The following is a 17,963-nucleotide window of genomic DNA, read 5'->3' on the forward strand; positions in this document are numbered from 1 at the left end:
CCTGCAACGTTCCAACGTGTGATGGACACTGTTTTAGCAGGATTGAAGTGGCAGACCTGTCTTGTTTACTTGGATGACGTCGTTGTCTTCGCCGGAAATTTCGACGATCACCTTAGGCGGCTTGCGACAGTACTAGAGGCCATCAAGTCATCAGGGCTTACTCTGAAGCCAGAAAAGTGCCGCTTCGCTTACGATGAGTTTCTGTTCCTAGGCCACATCATCAGCAAGTCTGGAGTCCGCCCCGACCCGCAGAAGACAGCTGCCATTGCAAAGTTCCCGCAGCCCATCGATAAGAAGGCAGTGCATAGATTTCTTGGCATGTGTGCCTACTACAGGCGATTTGTCAAGGACTTTTCATGCATCGCTGAGCCGCTGACAAAGCGAACTAAATGTGACGTCGAGTTCAAGTGGGAAACGCCGCAGGCCGACGCATTTCAAGAACTCAAACGATGCATGCAGTCGCCGCCCTTGCTTGCGCACTTCGACGAGCACGCCGATACCGAAATACACACCGACGCCAGTAGCCTAGGCCTCGGTGCCGTCCTAGTCCAGAGAAAAGATGGACATGAACACGTGATAGCTTACACTAGCCGGTCGTTGTCAAAAACGGAAGGCAATTATTCTACAACGGAAAAGGAATGCCTCGCCATTGTTTGGGCTACAGCGAAATTTCGCCCTTACCTCCATAGCAGGCCATTCAAAGTGGTCAGCGACCATGACGCGTTGTGTTGGCTAGCTAACTTAAAGGACCCTTCAGGACGGCTGGTAAGGTGGAGCCTCAGACTACAAGAATACATCACTGTAACATACAAGTCCGGACGAAAACACTCAGATGCCGATCGCCTATCACGCGCCCCCATTGACCCGCCACCACAAGATGACGAGGATGACGACGCCTTCCTTGGCATAATAAGCGCGGAAGACTTCGCCGAACAACAACGAGGGGACCCGGAGCTAAAAGCCCTAGTCGAGTATTTGGAAGGGCACACCGACGTTGTCCTTAGGGCATTCAAGCGTGGATTATCTTCGTTCACGCTTCAAAACAACCTACTCGTGAAGAAGAACTCACCAGTCCGCGCCCACTACCTAGTTGTTCCGTCGGCGCTGCGTCCAGAAGTACTGCACGCCCTACATGACGATCCGACCGCTGGGCACCTCGGTTTCTCCCGGACACTATCGAGGATACAAAAAAGGTATTACTGGCCGCACCTAACCGCCGATGTCGCCCGTTACGTCAAGACATGCCGATACTGTCAGCGACGCAAGACACCACCGACAAGGCCAGCGGGATTACTACAGCCGATCAAGCCTCCTTACTGACCTTTTCAGCAGATCGGGATGGACTTGTTAGGACCGTTTCCGACATCAACATCCGGAAATAAGTGGATCGTCGTGGCGACGGACTATCGCACCCGCTTCGCTGAAACTAAAGCTCTACCAAAAGGCAGCGCAGCCGAAGTGGCGAAATTTTTCGTCGAGAACATCCTGCTGCAACATGGTGCTCCAGAAGTCGTCATCACCGACAGAGGAACGGCTTTTACAGCAGAGCTCACGCAAGGCATTCTGCAATACAGCCAGACAAGTCACAGGAGGACAACTGCCTACCATCCGCAGACGAATGGTCTCATGGAGCGCCTGAACAAGACCCTCGCTGACATGCTAGCAATGTACGTCGACGTCGAGCACAAGACATGGGATGCGGTCCTGTCGTACGTAACATTCGCTTACAAGACGGCAGCGCAAGAAACAACACATATCACGCTATTTAAGCTGGTTTATGGCAGGAACCCGACGACGACGCTCGACGCCATGCTGCCGCACGTTACTGACGAGGAAAATCCTGACGTCGCTACCTATCTCCAGCGCGCTGAAGAAGCCCGACAGCTCGCCCGCCTGCGAATCAAGAACCAGCAGAGGACCAACAGCCGACACTACAACCTCCGACGACGCTTTGTCGAGTACCAGCCCGGTGACTGTTTGGGTTTGGACCCCTATACGCCGACAAGGACTGAGCGAGAAGCTTTTGCGTTGCTATTTCGGACCGTACAAGATCATCTGACGTATTGGCGCACTGGACTATGAGGTCGTGCCAGACGGAATTTCACTATCACAGCGCCGCCGCTCACGACCTGAAATAGTCCACGTTGTGCGACTCAAGCCATACTACCAGCGTTAATGAACTTTGGGGCTTCGCGTAACTGACCTTTGGACTTTGTTTCTTTTCGTTGTTTTGTTACTTATGTTTAATAAGTGTCCTTTTGTGTTTCGCTCTCTTATATTTGTAGCATCGGGACGATGCTTTTTAGGAGGGGGGTATTGACATGTGTACTTATCTTTATCGGGCAACCACGTTTCCCCGCCTAACAAATGTAATCGCACAGCGTGGGACGTGCCTGCATGTATCCGAAGTTTCTGGAAAGTTATCAATGCTTCTATCCACTGTTTGTTATCGCCAAACCTTATGTTATCTGATTTCATCACCTGACGCGAATGGTGTAGAACTTTGTGGAAGGCACGCGGGTCCGAACGATTAGTCTGGAACATTCGACGACTGCTCTATAAAAGCCGACGCGCTTGACCTGCTGATCAGATTTCCAACGATCGCCGACTGTGTTCGCCACTATTGTTGTGCTATAAGCGTAGCCTGTTTTTGTGGGCACAGGTTCGCCCAATAAAAGTTAGTTTTGTATTTCACCGTATTGCTGCTTTCTTCACCGTCACTACCACGTGACTCGCCATCGGCATTTCAACATGGCCACCTCGTACGCGCTTCGTGCCTAGCTGCCTTAGCTTCCTCCATGTGCTGCAGTACGTAAGCTTAGGCAATGCTTCCTATGGCTCAGGTTAGTGCACCATCTGTCTTCCCGTTTTCTGCATTTGCTCTATCAGCATGGAAGTGCCAAGTGCGAACACACGCCGAGTTCATCACGATCACGTTTATGCTTGTGTGCGTGTGACACCATGCTTGTTAATTTAGTTAGTAAGCGAATGTTCAGAAATATTATACGGCCAATAAAACTACTATTCTTACTTTTCGTATAGCTGTCTACTAATTTGCTAGTGTAATCGATGCTTCGCCTTTCGCACCAAACTGCGACTTTTTTTATTTATCACTACTTTAGTGTATTGGGAGTAAATGTTTGTTTTTTCCAAATGAGAGAAAGTTGTATGTAACAAGGAGGAGGAGGAGTAGATTTTAATGGAGAGAAAGGAGGAGAGGTCGGCCTGGAGAGCGTGTCTCTAGCCTGCTACTCCTCACTGGGGAATGGGGAAGTGGGAAATACAGGGAAAGGTAGGTGGCGGATGATTATGATATGGTACAATGAGATACTATATACACGTTGGCCAATATGCGGATATGCACTGGAGACGCAATACACTAAGAGTAATCTTGTCCATACAAAAAGTAATCTTGCCACAAAAAGTTTTTGCGCAAACACATTTCGCACTGACTACACGTCTCACAGCTTCTAGAGGCGATCGTCTAAACCAGTCTCACTTAAAAAGTTCAAAAGTGCTTTTATGGCACGTTGGGCACAGTCAACACTCCTCTGCGCGCCCAAAACCTTTTCTTCTGAAAAGGGGCGGGAGTCCAAGCTGTCAACTGTAGATTTGAGTTTTCTGCGTTCGGCCGCATATTGAGGGCACACGCAAAGTACGTGAGCTATTGTCTCGAGAGTGTGACAGACGCTACATTCAGGGTCCCGTGTTTGTCCAATCTTGTGAAGGTATCGATTGGTGTATGCCACACCCAGCCGTAATCGATGAATGAGCGTTTCCTGGCTTCTCCGCAACCGAAGTGGATGCCGGAATTGTAATCCAGCGTCAAGTCTATGGAGGCGCTCTTGTCGATGTTCGGGGTTGTCCCAATGTTGCGCCGTAGAAGTTTTAAGGGAGGTATGGAGCAAGGCGTTAATGTCATACCGGGAAAAATGAATTTGTATAATAGTTCCGTCAGTGTGTGCCTGTTTTGCTTCTGCGTCAGCCTGTTCGTTTCCAGCTATTCCACAATGGCCAGGAATCCACTGCAGCACGATGGTATGTCCGGAATGAGACGCCTCAGCAAGCAGATACATGATGTCATAAACCAGGGGACTATATGCGGTTCTGTCACTCATATAATTGCTGATGAGTTGCAGTGCTGGTTTTGAGTCGCAGAACACTGTCCACTTCTCGAGACTTTGTTGCAGTATGCAGTGAACTGCTTCTCGAACTCCGGTCAACTCAGCTGCTGTAGACGACGTCCTGTGTCCTATCTTGAACCGTTGTGCGATCCCCATTCCTGGCACAGTGTAGGCCGCCGCGGAAGAGGTCTGTGTCACAGAACCATCTGTAAAAATATGTTCGTAATATCCATACATGAAAGTAATGTATGATAGCGTGAAATGCTTGAGGCCAGCAAGCGGCATCTTCGACTTCTTCGTTATTCCAGGGATTGAGAGCCTCACCGTTGGCTTTGCCAATGTCCAGAGTGGAACTTCGGGTATGTCATACGGTTCGAAGTCCGACGGCAATAAGTCTTGCTGCGACAACACGGCTGCTGAGTAGGCGGACACAGGCCGTACGCTTGTGACGTTCGTGAGTGGATGGTTCCTGTGTCTAGTCAGTACCCTTAGATGCACTCACAATGGCTCATGTTGCAGATAAACTCGAGCTGGCCACGCACGTGCCTCTGCAATAGTGCCCCAAGTAGACGCACATCGTGGTAGTCCTAGGCAAATTCTCAGTGCGCGAGCCTGAGCACTTTCAAGTGTGCGTACAGCAGTTGTACTAACCCGAGAAAGTACAGGCACACTGTAGCGGAAGTAGCCAACAAAAAGTGCCTGGTAGAGCTGCAGAAGAGATGACTTGGATGGCCCCCATGATTTTCCAGACATATGCCGAATGATCTGAGTAAAGCTGTCTAGCTTTTTTCTTAATCCTGAGAGGTGCTTCGACCAAGATAAGTCACGGTCGATGATGACTCCGAGAAACTTGTAGTGGGTAACTGAAGGTATAATCTTCCCATCAATCATAACGGGGTAGCAGGCCATTGACTTTCGTGTAAATGCCATGGTTGCACTTTTTTTCCGGTGAGAGCTGCAGTCCGCGACTGTTTAGGTATGTAACAAGCATGTGATGCCCCCTTGGGCATAATCTTCGTTGGCCTGCCAGGCTCAGTTATGCAACATTGGTCACCGCACCAATAAACACCGGCAAGCACAGCTGCTCAGGGGGTCAGTCATCGTTCATCACCACCCTGCCGTGGAGTGTCTGTCTAGCGGAGGGTGCCTTGAGCCCTCCCTTGTTCACGAACCCAGGCGGATCGTGACATTGTATTTCTGTACGAAAGAATGAGGTGCACGGTACCGTAAAGGACTTCTCTATTTTTAGGTCACGGCAAACAGGTGCGTGTTACCATCGAGGGCACATTAGAATCGAGAAAATACGGTATTGCATCTGCATAAGTCCGATTGCAGTACATACTGAACATGTCCTCCTTCCTCGCCAGGACCCATTGCAAACCTTAATTATGCACTGCAAGCTGTAAAACGTCATCTAAGGAGCATTTCACCGAAACAATTTTTCGAATTGGTTCATTATTGGAGGACATAGAAGAAATGAACTGTCCTGCTACCATGCCGCCAGAAGGCGAGTGTCAATGCCAACAAAGACACTCTCTCCCTCTAGTAGCATTCGCAAGTGGTGTTCCTGCTTTCTCCCCTACCAGAGCCAAGGGGAAGCTTGAGAGAGAGAAGAAAAAGTTGAGAAACTTGAGAAACTTAAATTCTAGTGACTCAAAGAATCAGAATTTTTATTCAATATTTCATACTTGTTACAAAAATTGTTGCAAACTGGTAAGTTTAAAAAGTATTGAAGCATAAAGCTTGCGAAAATGTAACCCTGCATATAAAACAAATACTGCAGTTGTATAAGCTGCATCTGTTGGAACTGCACCTGTTGGAGCATCTCAACTGGACAAATTTGGTAACGCGTTTACAGGACACATGAAATTGTTACAATGCTTACAATGATTTTGTATAAGTCCTACTTGTACATTAATGGTGTATTTGAGAGCGGTATATAGCACAGTTGACTACCATTAGTTCAGCTTTGGTTAATTCAACTTTTCGCTTAATTTGAATGCACTGAAAATTCCTGGCAGAAAACCATACATTGCTATGAAAGAAAAATTTGTTTAGTTTGAAGTTGAAACCATGCCACTTTGGTTAGCTCAACCCCTAGTGACACCCAACAGCGCCCCTTCAAGCACGCAGCAGTTGCTATAAGCATGAAACCACAAGAAGTTTAGCTACTGCTTCTCTAGGCCTGATGTTGTTTTACATACCGTATTTACACGATTGTAAGTCGACCCCTTTTTTAAATTTGAAAGTCTGAAGTTGGGGGTCGACTTACAATCGAAACCAAAACATGGGCCCGCCAAAAAAAGCGATACCAACTGGAGCTACAACGTAGTTACAATTTTATGTTTGCTCTATGACCCTATCCGTATCTTTTCGCTATCCCGCGTGTTTGTTCGCTTTTCGGAAGGGTTCTTTAACATTTTTGAGAGTCTTACAGTGCATGCAACACTCATGGGGGAGTGTCGATAGTTGATGGAAGCGCCGCTGTTCTCATTTGCGGCGGCACCCTCAGAACGGCGGTACTTGCGGGGAGTATCGGTAGTTCATGGAAGAGCAGACACCGCTCGCGAGTTTCTCTTTCTCTGTTTAAAGGCATTGGTATTGGTTTGACGCGTTCCACTTGACTGCCGGCTACGTGCTACTTCTATGCTTCCCCAGTCGTCATGAGTGCTCCAGGCCCACTAATCGTTCGGCACTCGTTCACAGCAGCGTTCAAGAGGGCTGCCATCCTTTACGCCGAAGAAACAAATCACTGCGCAGCGGGCCGCGATTTCGATGTTTCTAAACGGGTGGTGCGAGAGTGGCGACTGCAGCGAAGCAAAATTTTCACCTGTGTGACGGCAAGTGAGAAATTTCCCACGTGCTGAAGTATGGACGCTTTCCGGAGCTGTAGGCGAAGCTTGCGGCGTACGTCGCTGAAATGCGTGATCGGTCCCTGCCAGTGAAGTGCGACGTGATCATGAAATAAGCCCGGACCTCCGCCTTAATTTTAAAGGGCCCCTGAAACGGTTCGGACAAATTTTGTAGACGCGTAGGGTACAGCTTAAGTAGAACATTCGCACCACAATTTAAGTGAAGCGTTACGTATTAATGGAGCTACAAGCGATTAGAAGTTACCCTCCTCCCCAGCCACGCTTTTCCTCCTCAACTCGTTCGCCGAGCGAGCGGGGCTAAGCTCCGCCTTCACTGGTCCAGCGTCACGATGTGACGTCACATCGTCCACTTCCGGTTGTTTTGGAGCCCGCCCCCACCTGCGCGAAACTTCTCCGCTAGCCGCTTGGCTGTCGACCCCAAGCGAGAGCTATCGAAGCAGCGTGCGTTGCGAGCATTCTGTCGTAGCGCCGAACGTGTCTGGTATTCCGTTAACCACAGGCAAGCTGGTCATTTCGGCAAATGACTGGAGGCATAAACTCAAGCTGATGAAGGAACTTTGGCGTAGACGTACGTGAGCGGCCTGATCGGTCTGCATGGTCCAGACACTTGTTGGCGCAGCGCTTAACCAGCCAAACAAAGCGCTAATATTGCTCTAACCAAGTGTAAAACATTTTAAACATTTATAAAAACAACGTGTTGATGATTACACTCCTGCGAAATATACGCACCTGCAGCAAAGAAGAATACGCTTTGTTGCTGCTACTGTGTATGGTTGAGCTCTATGCCACCAGGTGGCTGCACCGTGCAGACCATTCACATTTGCCCTTCTGCTCATCTCTGCTCATCCCGTTACGGCACAGTCAAGCGGCCAGACCCTGTCCCCTTGCGCTTATGTTTGCCCTAATACGGGACTCGCGAAACGCTATTGCGTTAGTAATCTTCCGGTGTAAAGTGACGGCCACAAACGCGCAAATCCTGGCGCCGATCGTATAGCGGCAGTCCGATGCGCAGCAGCCAGTTCGCTCGTACGCTGCCTTGCAGAGGGACACGATTCGCAGCTTGACATATTGCCAGTCCCTACGTTTGCAGTCCACAAGGCAACAAAGTCGAATCATAGTGCTCGCGAAAAGACTGAGACCAACTCTGACCGCGGAGCTCTCGTCAAAATGGAGTACGTTGTAACACAAGCAGACGACACTTGCTGTGTGCCGGAAGTGCTTAAGTGTACTGAAAAATTGTTCTTGTGCATTCTCTTTATGCTACTTTCTTTTTATAAAAACAAATTAACTAACATTCCAACTATTACGAAGATCATTTGTTTACCATAAAGTTGGAAAAATTATCGATCACGCACCCTGGTCAGCCAATCGGATAGCTCGCCCCACTGACGTCATATGGGTGATTTCGGTCATATGGGTAGGGGCGGCTTAAAATTCCGCCGAGCAGTGCGCTGCGATCGGCAGCGATGTGCATTTTCAAAACCTTATAAAAAATTACACGCTTTACGCAGAGCACTTAGATGTGTCAATTAATGTTCAGAAGGACCTACTCTAACGACTCAGTACGTTTGTAGAAAATCGTCAAAAGCGTTTCAGGGTCCCTTTAAGGTTCTGCTCCGCCGTGAGTACAACGAGTGGCTGGTGGCAGAAGACTGCGAAATTACGCCAACCGGACCTGTCAAAAGAGCCTCCCTGATGGCTGCGTGTGGTTGGGTGCATTTGGCGTGGGCTGCTGTTCTGCAAGATGTCCTGGTGCGGTCGTTTGCCAAATTTGAAATTTCGCTGGACCACGACGCGCTGTGGGACCGCAGCAACGATGCCGATGGCAGCACTAGTGAAGACGAGTAGTCCAGTGACCATGTCAGCTACCGTATTTACACGATTGTAAGTCGACCCCCCATATCGCTTGACCGGAAAAAAAAAAAAAAAAAAAAAAAACCCGAGGGCGCATTCGATAACGAAAATTTATTAGTAGCTGACATGGTCACTGGACTACTCGTCTTCACTAGTGCTGCCATCGTCATCGTTGCTGTGGTCCCACAGCGCGTCGTGGTCCAGCGAAATTTCAAATTTGGCAAACGACCACACCAGGACATCTTGCAGAACAGCAGCCCACGCCAAATGCACCCAACCACACGCAGCCGTCAGGGAGGCTCATTTGACAGGTCCGGTTGGCGTAATTTCGCATTCTTCTGCCGCCAGCCACTCGTACTCACGGCGGAGCAGAACCTTAAAATTAAGGCGAAGGTCCGGGCTTGTTTCATGACCACGTCACACTTCACTGGCAGGGGCCGATCACGCATTTCAGCAACGCTGCCGCAAACTTAGCCTACAGCTCCGGAAAGCGTCCAGACTTCGGCACGTCGGAAATTTCTCACTTGCCGCAACAGGGTGAAAATTTCGCTTCGCTGCAGTCGCCACTCTCGCACCACCCGTTTAGAAACATCGAAATGGAGGCCCGCTGCGCAGTGATTTGTTTCTTCGGCGTAAAGGATGGCAGCCCTCTTGAACGCTGCTGTGAACGAGTGCCGAAAGATTAGTGAGCCTGCAGCACTCATGACGACTGGGGAAGCAAAGAAGTAGCACGTAGCCGGCAGTCAAGTGGAGCGCGTCAAAAAGTTGGTCAAACCAATGCCTTTAAACAGAGAAAGAGAAACCCGCGAACGGTGTCTGCTCTTCCATGAACTACCGATACTCCCCGCAAGCGCCGCCGTTCTAAGGGTGCCGCCGCAAATGGGAATAGCGGCGCTTCCATCAACTATCGACACCCCCCATGAGTGTTGCATGCACTGTAAGACTCTCAAAAATGTTGAAAAACCCTTCCGAAAAGCGAACAAACACGCGGGATAGCGAAAAGATACGGCTAGGACCATAGAGCAAACATAAAATTGTAACTACGTTGTAGCTCTCGTTGGTATCGCTTTTTTTTGGCGGGGCCATGTTTTGGTTTCGATTGTAAGTCGACCCCCCCAACTTCATACTTTCAAATTTTAAAAAAGGGGTCGACTTACAATCGTGTAAATACGGTACTAATAAATTTTCGCTATCGAATGCGCCCTCGGGTATGCTCTCTTATTTTTTTTTTTTTCGGTCAAGCGATATGGGGGGGGGGGGGGGGGGGTCGACTTACATTCGAGTCGACTTACAATCGTGTAAATACGGTAAATTTTTATCATTTAGTGGTCAAAGCTCCTTCTGCTCTTGAAGCAATCTGTTGCCGCTTGTTTTGTTCTATGTTGCGCTGAGTCGGTGTTTAAACATGTCATGGCTCTTCACCTCATAATGGTTGAGTCGCACTTCAAGGACAACAAAGACATTACAGACAACTACAGCAATAAGAGAAAAGAATTGGAATTCGTTCATTTGGCTGCCATTCGCTAATTCAACATTTTGGATAATTCGACAAATCTTGGGGTTCCCCAAGGGTCAAATTGACAAGAGCAGACTGTACATTTTGTCTGTTTTCTATGTCTTAATAGATTCATTTACACAATAGCAATATTGTATTCATTGGCAAGTTACAGAGTTGAAAGCTTGATGGTAATTTTTTTCGTTCTGCAATTTTCAAGTTTTTGTTTAAAAAATTGATGGCGTAAATAAAAGTCTGCTTCCTAAAATCACTAGACCTTAACATTCTTTTGAAATCTTACAAACCTCATCAAATTTGGTGCAGTGGATGCTGAGCAGAATATGTTTGGTCCCACATATTTTTAGATAGTGATAGTCCTGGGGTAAAGCTTCCTCTCTTAAATACAACAGGTCAAAGAGAATAATGGATGATAATAAAGCTTCAGCATTATTATCATCCATATGATATGATATTATCATATCAATATTAATGCATTCCACCAAGAGCTTTATTCAGTCGAGATAACTAGAAGCATCAAAGACCATGTGACTGCCAAGGTGTAACCCCCCTTGGCAGGCTCTCAAGTACTAACACACCCCAGTTGTCTACACAACCACGTATAGTATACTTGAATAAAAGCAGTGTGTGCTTGGGTTCTGAAGAGACTGCCTCCTGCCCTCTCCAACAAGAGTGGAATGTTAGCAAAGGAGCAGCAGCTGACCAATTAAGTCAGAGGTGTTAATCCTGCAATCAGAGCAAACGAATAGAGCCCTGCAAATGAAGGAAGCAATCTCGCAGCCAGTTTTTCTCCACTTTTCAGTGCCACAGGTTTCCACCCGGTACACAAATTCAACTTTGTGAACCCCGGCGAATAAAAGGAATGGGTGTTGCTATTCAATGGTTACAGATAAGCTTCAGGCTTCAACAGAGTGCTGGAAAAAGTTCAAGACAGGACATTTCTGTGTGCTACGAGCTCTTGAGAGGCATGTAGTGTCCTCGGCACTTTAACGCTGACTGACAAAGACTGCTCCTCGCTGGAGCTGGTGAAGAAAATGCTTACCAGCCACTTAATTCACCCAACCAATGAGGTCTATGAGAGCGTAGACTTCCACCACCACGTCCAGGAGGAAGTAGAGACAGCTGACGACTTCTATGCAGCGGTAGAAAAATGCTTAGACCTTCCAGAGTGCCCGAGTACTTTAAACAATAAATGAGCAAGATTTTCTAATGCCTTGATAAAGCTGTCCACCTGATAGACACTACCCTTGTCTTTGTAGCAATGCATGTTGTACATGTGAGCATCTCAAAGTATTGATCCCCAGGGTGTCTACGAAGTTGACATTTCTGAATTCCCAGAGTGTTCCAGGTTTTTCCAAAGTGCCTTTGCAACATTCCCTGAGTGACATAGAACTTTGTTTTACATCAAGACAGGCTGACACCATGCTGCCCGATGCTGTCACTCTCTAGTAAGCATGCTAAAAAACGACTTAATCCAGTTTGAATAGTAACGAGTATCATTTTTCTTATTCAAAAAGAAATCAGAAGAGACGGCTTAGTAAAATGCACAGTGAATAAAATATCTTAGAAAGAAATGGTAAAACTCATTGCAAATTGAGTCGAACATTCTCAAATACATATGAAAATTAGATGCATACAGAAACAAATGTTTTTGAATATGAGCTGTTTTTATCAATTGATAACAAGCTCATTGGTATGCGGCCCGAACTTTGTCACAAGTGAGATTCTCAACAGATGGTGTGTCAACCTCCTCAGTGTTGGGTTTCACTGCTTTCAAGAGGTTCTTTTGGTTTGGATAAGGGACACCTGCATCTCGGCGTCAGCCAACACTTAGTTTTCTGAACTTAAGCTCCTTGAAAGAAGCAGCGGCAGGCTTCCTTTCCCGTTCATTTCTTAATGCATACATCCCTTCTGTTCTTGTCCTCCTTCCACCGCGCGTTCTCCCCACGGACAATTTGAAGCATCATCTTCGTCAGTCGTACAGTCAACGTCCGATTTATTGGACTCCCTTGGGGCCGCGAGAACGTCCGTAAAATCGGGCAGTCCGAAAAAATGAATGCATGTCTTTTACTGCCATTAAAGGCTCAAATCACCACAGGCACATCCGGAAAGGCCTACCAGCACACTTATTAGGCATATCGGTGCTCGCAATGTGACAGGAGACGGCGGATGGACGCGTGTATAATTAAGGAATAGATACTCTGTCCCGTGACAATTGCCCCTTCCCACGCTTGTTATGCTTCACCGCAATACTTTCTAGTATGCTTCACCGCGTTCCATTTCTGTAGTGTGGCGAAGCTGACTTTTGGGAACCCGCATTATGCAACGCGCCGTGCTTTCCGAGCTTCGAAGCTAATCGCGAGGACCACTAAGACGGAGCCGGTGCCATTGTTTACACCGGCGAGTCCTTTCAATGAAAAACACGGCGCCAAACGGCAAGAAGCATAAGAGGAAGCTTTAGCTCGGGCCGAACTCTGACGCGGCCTATTCAAATACGTGTAAAACGCAAAAACATTTTTCTGAGATAACCCCTTGACCGATTTTAATGAAATTTGTTGCATTTGTGAGAGAAAGTTAAATTCTAGTGACTGTTGGAAGCAGAATTTCGATTTTGGGGCTTGAGAGAAAGTTAAATTCTAGTGACTTTTGGAAGCAGAATTTCGATTTTGGGGCCGAGTTTCGTTAAGAAGATTTTCAAAAATTTGAAAGTTTGAAAAGAATAGAAACACTAAGTTTCCAAATTAATAGTTCTCCATCAGGAAGATATCGCGGTTCTGTAAACGGCACCCATTAGATCATTCAAAGCGGACAAATTCGATATGTCATTTCATATCTTACATAAATTGTTACATTGAGTACAAGGGTTCTGCAAAAGCTGTATTTTAATATTACTAAATTTTTTACGATTTGTGGGAACATTTCAATTTTGTACGCTTTAGATGTACTATTAGGTACAATTTACAGAATTGATATAATTTTTCATTGCTGAGCTACAGAGTTGTAAACTTGATAGTTGCATTTTCTGAAAATGTTCCATTTTTGCCAATATTTAATAAAAAATTGACGACCTACATAAAAAATTTAAAACAAAGTCACTAGATTTTACGTTTTTCTTTTAAATGCAACAAACCTCGCCAAATTTGGTGCAGTGGTTGCCGAGAAAAACGAATTCTTTTACATGTATTTAGATAGGAGCCCTCGAGCTAAAACTTCCTCTTGACAGCGAACGTCAAAGCCGCTAGGCCTAGCATTTACCACGGCATCGAGGTAATCAAAATGGCGGCAGTGGTGGCTTCGAGTAATGCCATTTCGGACTTGCGGTAATGGCAAAAAAGCCTGGAAAATCTGACGGCGAAGGGCTCTTGCATCCGAAATTTGAGACGTTCTTATACATTGACTCTATGGGGTACCTGGTGGTGCCGCGGAGCCGTCCAAATTATCGGGCGTCCGGAAAGTCTGTCACTAGAAAGCTTTAGCTTGTCCAGCATTCCGGTAAATGCAGGCATGCTGGGCGTATTAGCAGATGGCCAGAGGCATAAATGCTAGCGGCTTGACAGATGCAGCAACCTGGTGACACAGAGCTCAACCAGACAAATACAGAGCTAATTAACACTGCATCAACCAAGTATATTCTACTTTGTTGCTGATGCAAATTTTCTGCATCACACACAATTCATCGTCACACAATTACGGCTCTGCGAAAATTTAGACCAGCAGTGAAAAAGAATCGACTTTGTTACTCCAATATTAACTCTGTAGTTGTCTGGTTGAGCTCTGCGTCACCAGGTGGCTGCACCGCCCCAACTACTCACGTTTACGCCTACGCCCCTCCGGTAAGACGCACTGCTCGCCTGCGTTAACGGAAGTACTGGACAAGCTAATGCTCTTTATTATTCTGTACACTGGCAACTCCTCCAGCCAACAACATGGCGTTCAAAAGACGATTCGTTACAATTCCTCTCTGTTATGCGAGCCAGCATTAGTGCGACTTTCATTCCCTTTCAATATAAATACAGCTAATATTCCCTTAATGGAAGCACAAATTCCCCAAGTATTCCCTGAGTACGTCCAGACTATTCAAAATTCCTGAGAATTCACGGTTTTCCCAGTTGGTAGACACCCTGATTCCATGTCTAAAAGAAGCTGGAGTGAAGATCAACAAGTCAAAGTAGTACGTCTTTTAAACTAACATATAAAGTTTCTTGCATCATAATTAGTGCAGATGAAGAAGGTCTTGTTCAACATGGTGAACCACATGGGACAGTTTCTTCGTCACCTGTTATAGCATCAGTATGCACACTTCTCCAAATATTAGTAATGAAGCTGCCTCAACAAGCTTGCTCACTTCCGAGCCAAGTGCAATCATTCCTGCATGGCTATGCTATCAGACAATGACAGTTGATTTGGTGTCAGAGCTGTTCTACCTTAAGATCAACTAAGTGTCAGCAACACTGTTGTGTGTGCATCAAGGTCTCTGGCCAATGCTAAAAAGCGGTTTAGTCACACCAAAAAGGAAGCACTGGATTTTACAGTGGGCATCAAATGTTCAGACAAATAACTCTGTGGAATAAACAAGCAAGCTAACAGTTCTTGTCAAAGCAGTTCTGAAATTTAGCTTCAGGTAAGAGTTCCAAGCACATCGCTTCAAGCCCCAAGTTCCCTTAAGTGAATGGCAAGGCAGAATGCACCAGTACAAACCGATACTAAATAATTTTTCAGCGTCTGCTGATCCTCGTGCAGCAGTCATCACATGATGCGATATTCCAGGTTTCAACTGGATAAATTCCCTCCCCAAAGTCCCTTCTACCTGAGTAGCCCCCCAGAGAATACTACAAACAAGATGAAACAGCTCGCAAGCAGCAGAGGGAGAGCTTTAACAACTGTCATGCTGTATGCCTACTGTGACAACTTTCCACAGCTGAGGAGGTGGGGATACAAACCACGAAATTCGCAGGTAAAGTTCAGAGAGAAGTCAGGTGACCGCACTTCTACGCGGTAGAAACGTCCACTGGTGTCGTCCAGCCCAACCAATGCCACTTGGTGTCGCTTGACTTTCACACTTAAAATATTCACAAGTTTACCTTGCAACATCTAAGGACGCCTATTTTGGATAAATGTGCCCTTAGCCAAATTTATACACTTGAGCCTGCTCAGGAAATGTGTAACAAAAGCCATGGTCATAGGCCCTGGGCAGAAAGGGCAAAAAAAGCCATCACCGACAGTCCTCCATTGTACTCGGCAAGGTCAGGTAGACCAGCGAAGATGATGCTGAGATAAGGGCCCCTTATCAGCTTTCTCTACAAAAGGGAGGATGTAGCGTACGCCACCAGGAGAGCTCGATCTAGTCTGGAATCCAAATTAGCCCAAGCATCAAGGATCATATGATTTCCAACATGGAACCATTAAAGTGGTAGGCTCTCCTGTAACGTGCTGGTGTTGTCTTGCAGGGGCCTCTGTCCAGGTATAAACTTGGAATAAAGCAGTGTGTACCTTTGGGTTGTAAAGAGACTGCCTCATTGTTTCTTTGCTACAAGCAAAACCCTCATTCGACAGTCACAAGCAAACAGTATAATAGAGTATATTTGCTTAATTTTACAGACAAATGAATTAACAAAAAAATTACTCACCAACGAGCTTTGCACTGCTTTGCAGACTTGCGATGAAGTAATGATGCTATTCGTGACCACTGGTTTTTGCCATATTTCATCACTGCTGCTTTAAGGATTTCATCCTGAAAGATGGATATTTCATGATAAAGAGCATGAAAAAAGCACCCTGTCTTTACAGCATTTTTTATATGCCCCATTAGTCATTGGAAGACAGGGCTTGCTTAAACATACAGCAAGTCATGATTTCTACTACTGCTTCCAACATTATCTGGGGCTTTAATTACTATGATTACTTTTCAGGACACATTGACATTCACTACGCAACACCCAGTAAGATGCATCAATGCAAAGATAGGTATCCCTTAATGTGACACTTATCTAGGCCATTCATTTAAAGGACCTGACTAGGATGCAATGGTAAAGTAAAGCTCACTAAGGACAAAAGGTCCACAGGCACTCCGACATTCTTTACCTCATTCACTTGCACTGATTTGGGCAATAAGTGGATAGCAAAATGGCGGGTCGTCTACTACTGTACTTTTGGTTTGGGGCACAACTCTTTGTTGCTCCAGCATTCCCATGTACGCTTCTGTGGCACGATTATGACTGGCTGCTCAGCGATTGTCTGCTTGAATTTTTCCGTAAATAGAAAATGTTTCGCATTCCATGGAACGAAGTGCACAAGTGTAAATGGGCAGTCGCTGCCACTGAGCCACAGGGAACGGTGGGTCTTGGGTCCCAAGATTAGCAGCGAGCATATGGGAAAGGTTGTGCTTTGCCACACACGGGCATTCTTGAAGAATCAGGTTACCAGTAGTTGCCTGACGATGGCTTCCACATACGAACTATGGTACCAAATGTCAACTAACAAATTTTCACAAAAAGTGATAAAGGCTTCTGACAATAGTAAAGGTCCTCTGCTTGATAAAGGGCACCAATTCAGCATACTTGCATCACATACTCTGTTGCCTAGTTGCTGTCAAATATAGATTAAGAATGTTCAGCAGGGAATGGGCAGCAGAACAAAGCACCAGCTCGGCTAGTGATGTCACTACTAGGACCCGGAGCAAAGTAGCACAGTATGGCACCTTTGTTTTATCTAAGAAATTTAAGTTTCAACTGCTGATATCTTTGCACTGAACACAGAAGGAAGATGTGTTGCACATGCAGTGTTAGGCTGTGGCTAAGCATGAAGCTCGAGTGCAGCAGGGGAATGAACACTCTGGTAAAGCCGTAATTAAGAGGCATAAAAAAACACCAGGCTTATTCAGGTTTATAGTTAAAAAAGCTGCACTCAAGCCATTTACCAGTACTCAAGCTTTACCTGAATTAAAGGAAGGGTATGCAATACGAAGGTAAGTAAATTGTTTCTCGGGTGTGATAGATCAAAACTACAGATTTACACGCATGTAAGTGGACGTGATATTTGCATGACGGTGTTACATGAAGCAAGTCTTTAGTAGCACAAAACATTTGCGTGAAACAATTTCTCCCTTACAAAACAGCATACCACATGCAGTGGTGTATACCGCTTAGATGAAGGATGAAGAGTTCACGCCTTCTGGAATTGTCAAGCTTTGTTTGCATTGATTGTCCAGCTAAGTTGCACAACAATCAGGAGGTTATGCAGAGATTTTGCAAGAAAAGCAACCACGAGTGCCAACACAGAGAAAGCGACAGCACAGATAGCACCGTGTAAACAACAGCATGTTGCCTTGAAGCAAAAGTGGCTGTAGAAGATGCTGTACCACAAAACTTTTGCAAGAATCTGGTTCTGGCTATCTACCTACTGGCAATACTGAGCCTGGTGTACCAAAGGCAACCAATCCAGAATATGGTCCTTGCCTATTACATTCAGACTCTGCCCATTATTTGGCTACTTAGGTCAACTTGGATTTAATGGCACTGAGGAAATTTGCATACCCCTAGTCAAAGGCCATCGTTATTTTACGATGACAAGCTTCTTTTATACATTTTCACACATCAAACA

At 46.1% G+C, this 17,963-nt stretch overlaps 1 protein-coding gene across 2 annotated transcripts in view; it reads right to left on the reverse strand.

Moving 5' to 3' along the window:
• Positions 1-17,963, reverse strand: part of Cdc5 (cell division cycle protein 21) — a 171,759-nt gene that overhangs the window by 151,531 nt on the left and 2,265 nt on the right. For both annotated transcript variants that reach the window (XM_075697261.1, XM_075697260.1), the window contains exon 2: positions 15,992-16,095. In XM_075697261.1, the coding sequence (XP_075553376.1) occupies positions 15,992-16,095 (104 nt within the window). The remainder of the gene's footprint in view (positions 1-15,991; positions 16,096-17,963) is intronic.

Source organism: Dermacentor variabilis, chromosome 6 (assembly GCF_050947875.1).
Source record: "Dermacentor variabilis isolate Ectoservices chromosome 6, ASM5094787v1, whole genome shotgun sequence".
NCBI lineage: Eukaryota > Metazoa > Arthropoda > Arachnida > Ixodida > Ixodidae > Dermacentor > Dermacentor variabilis.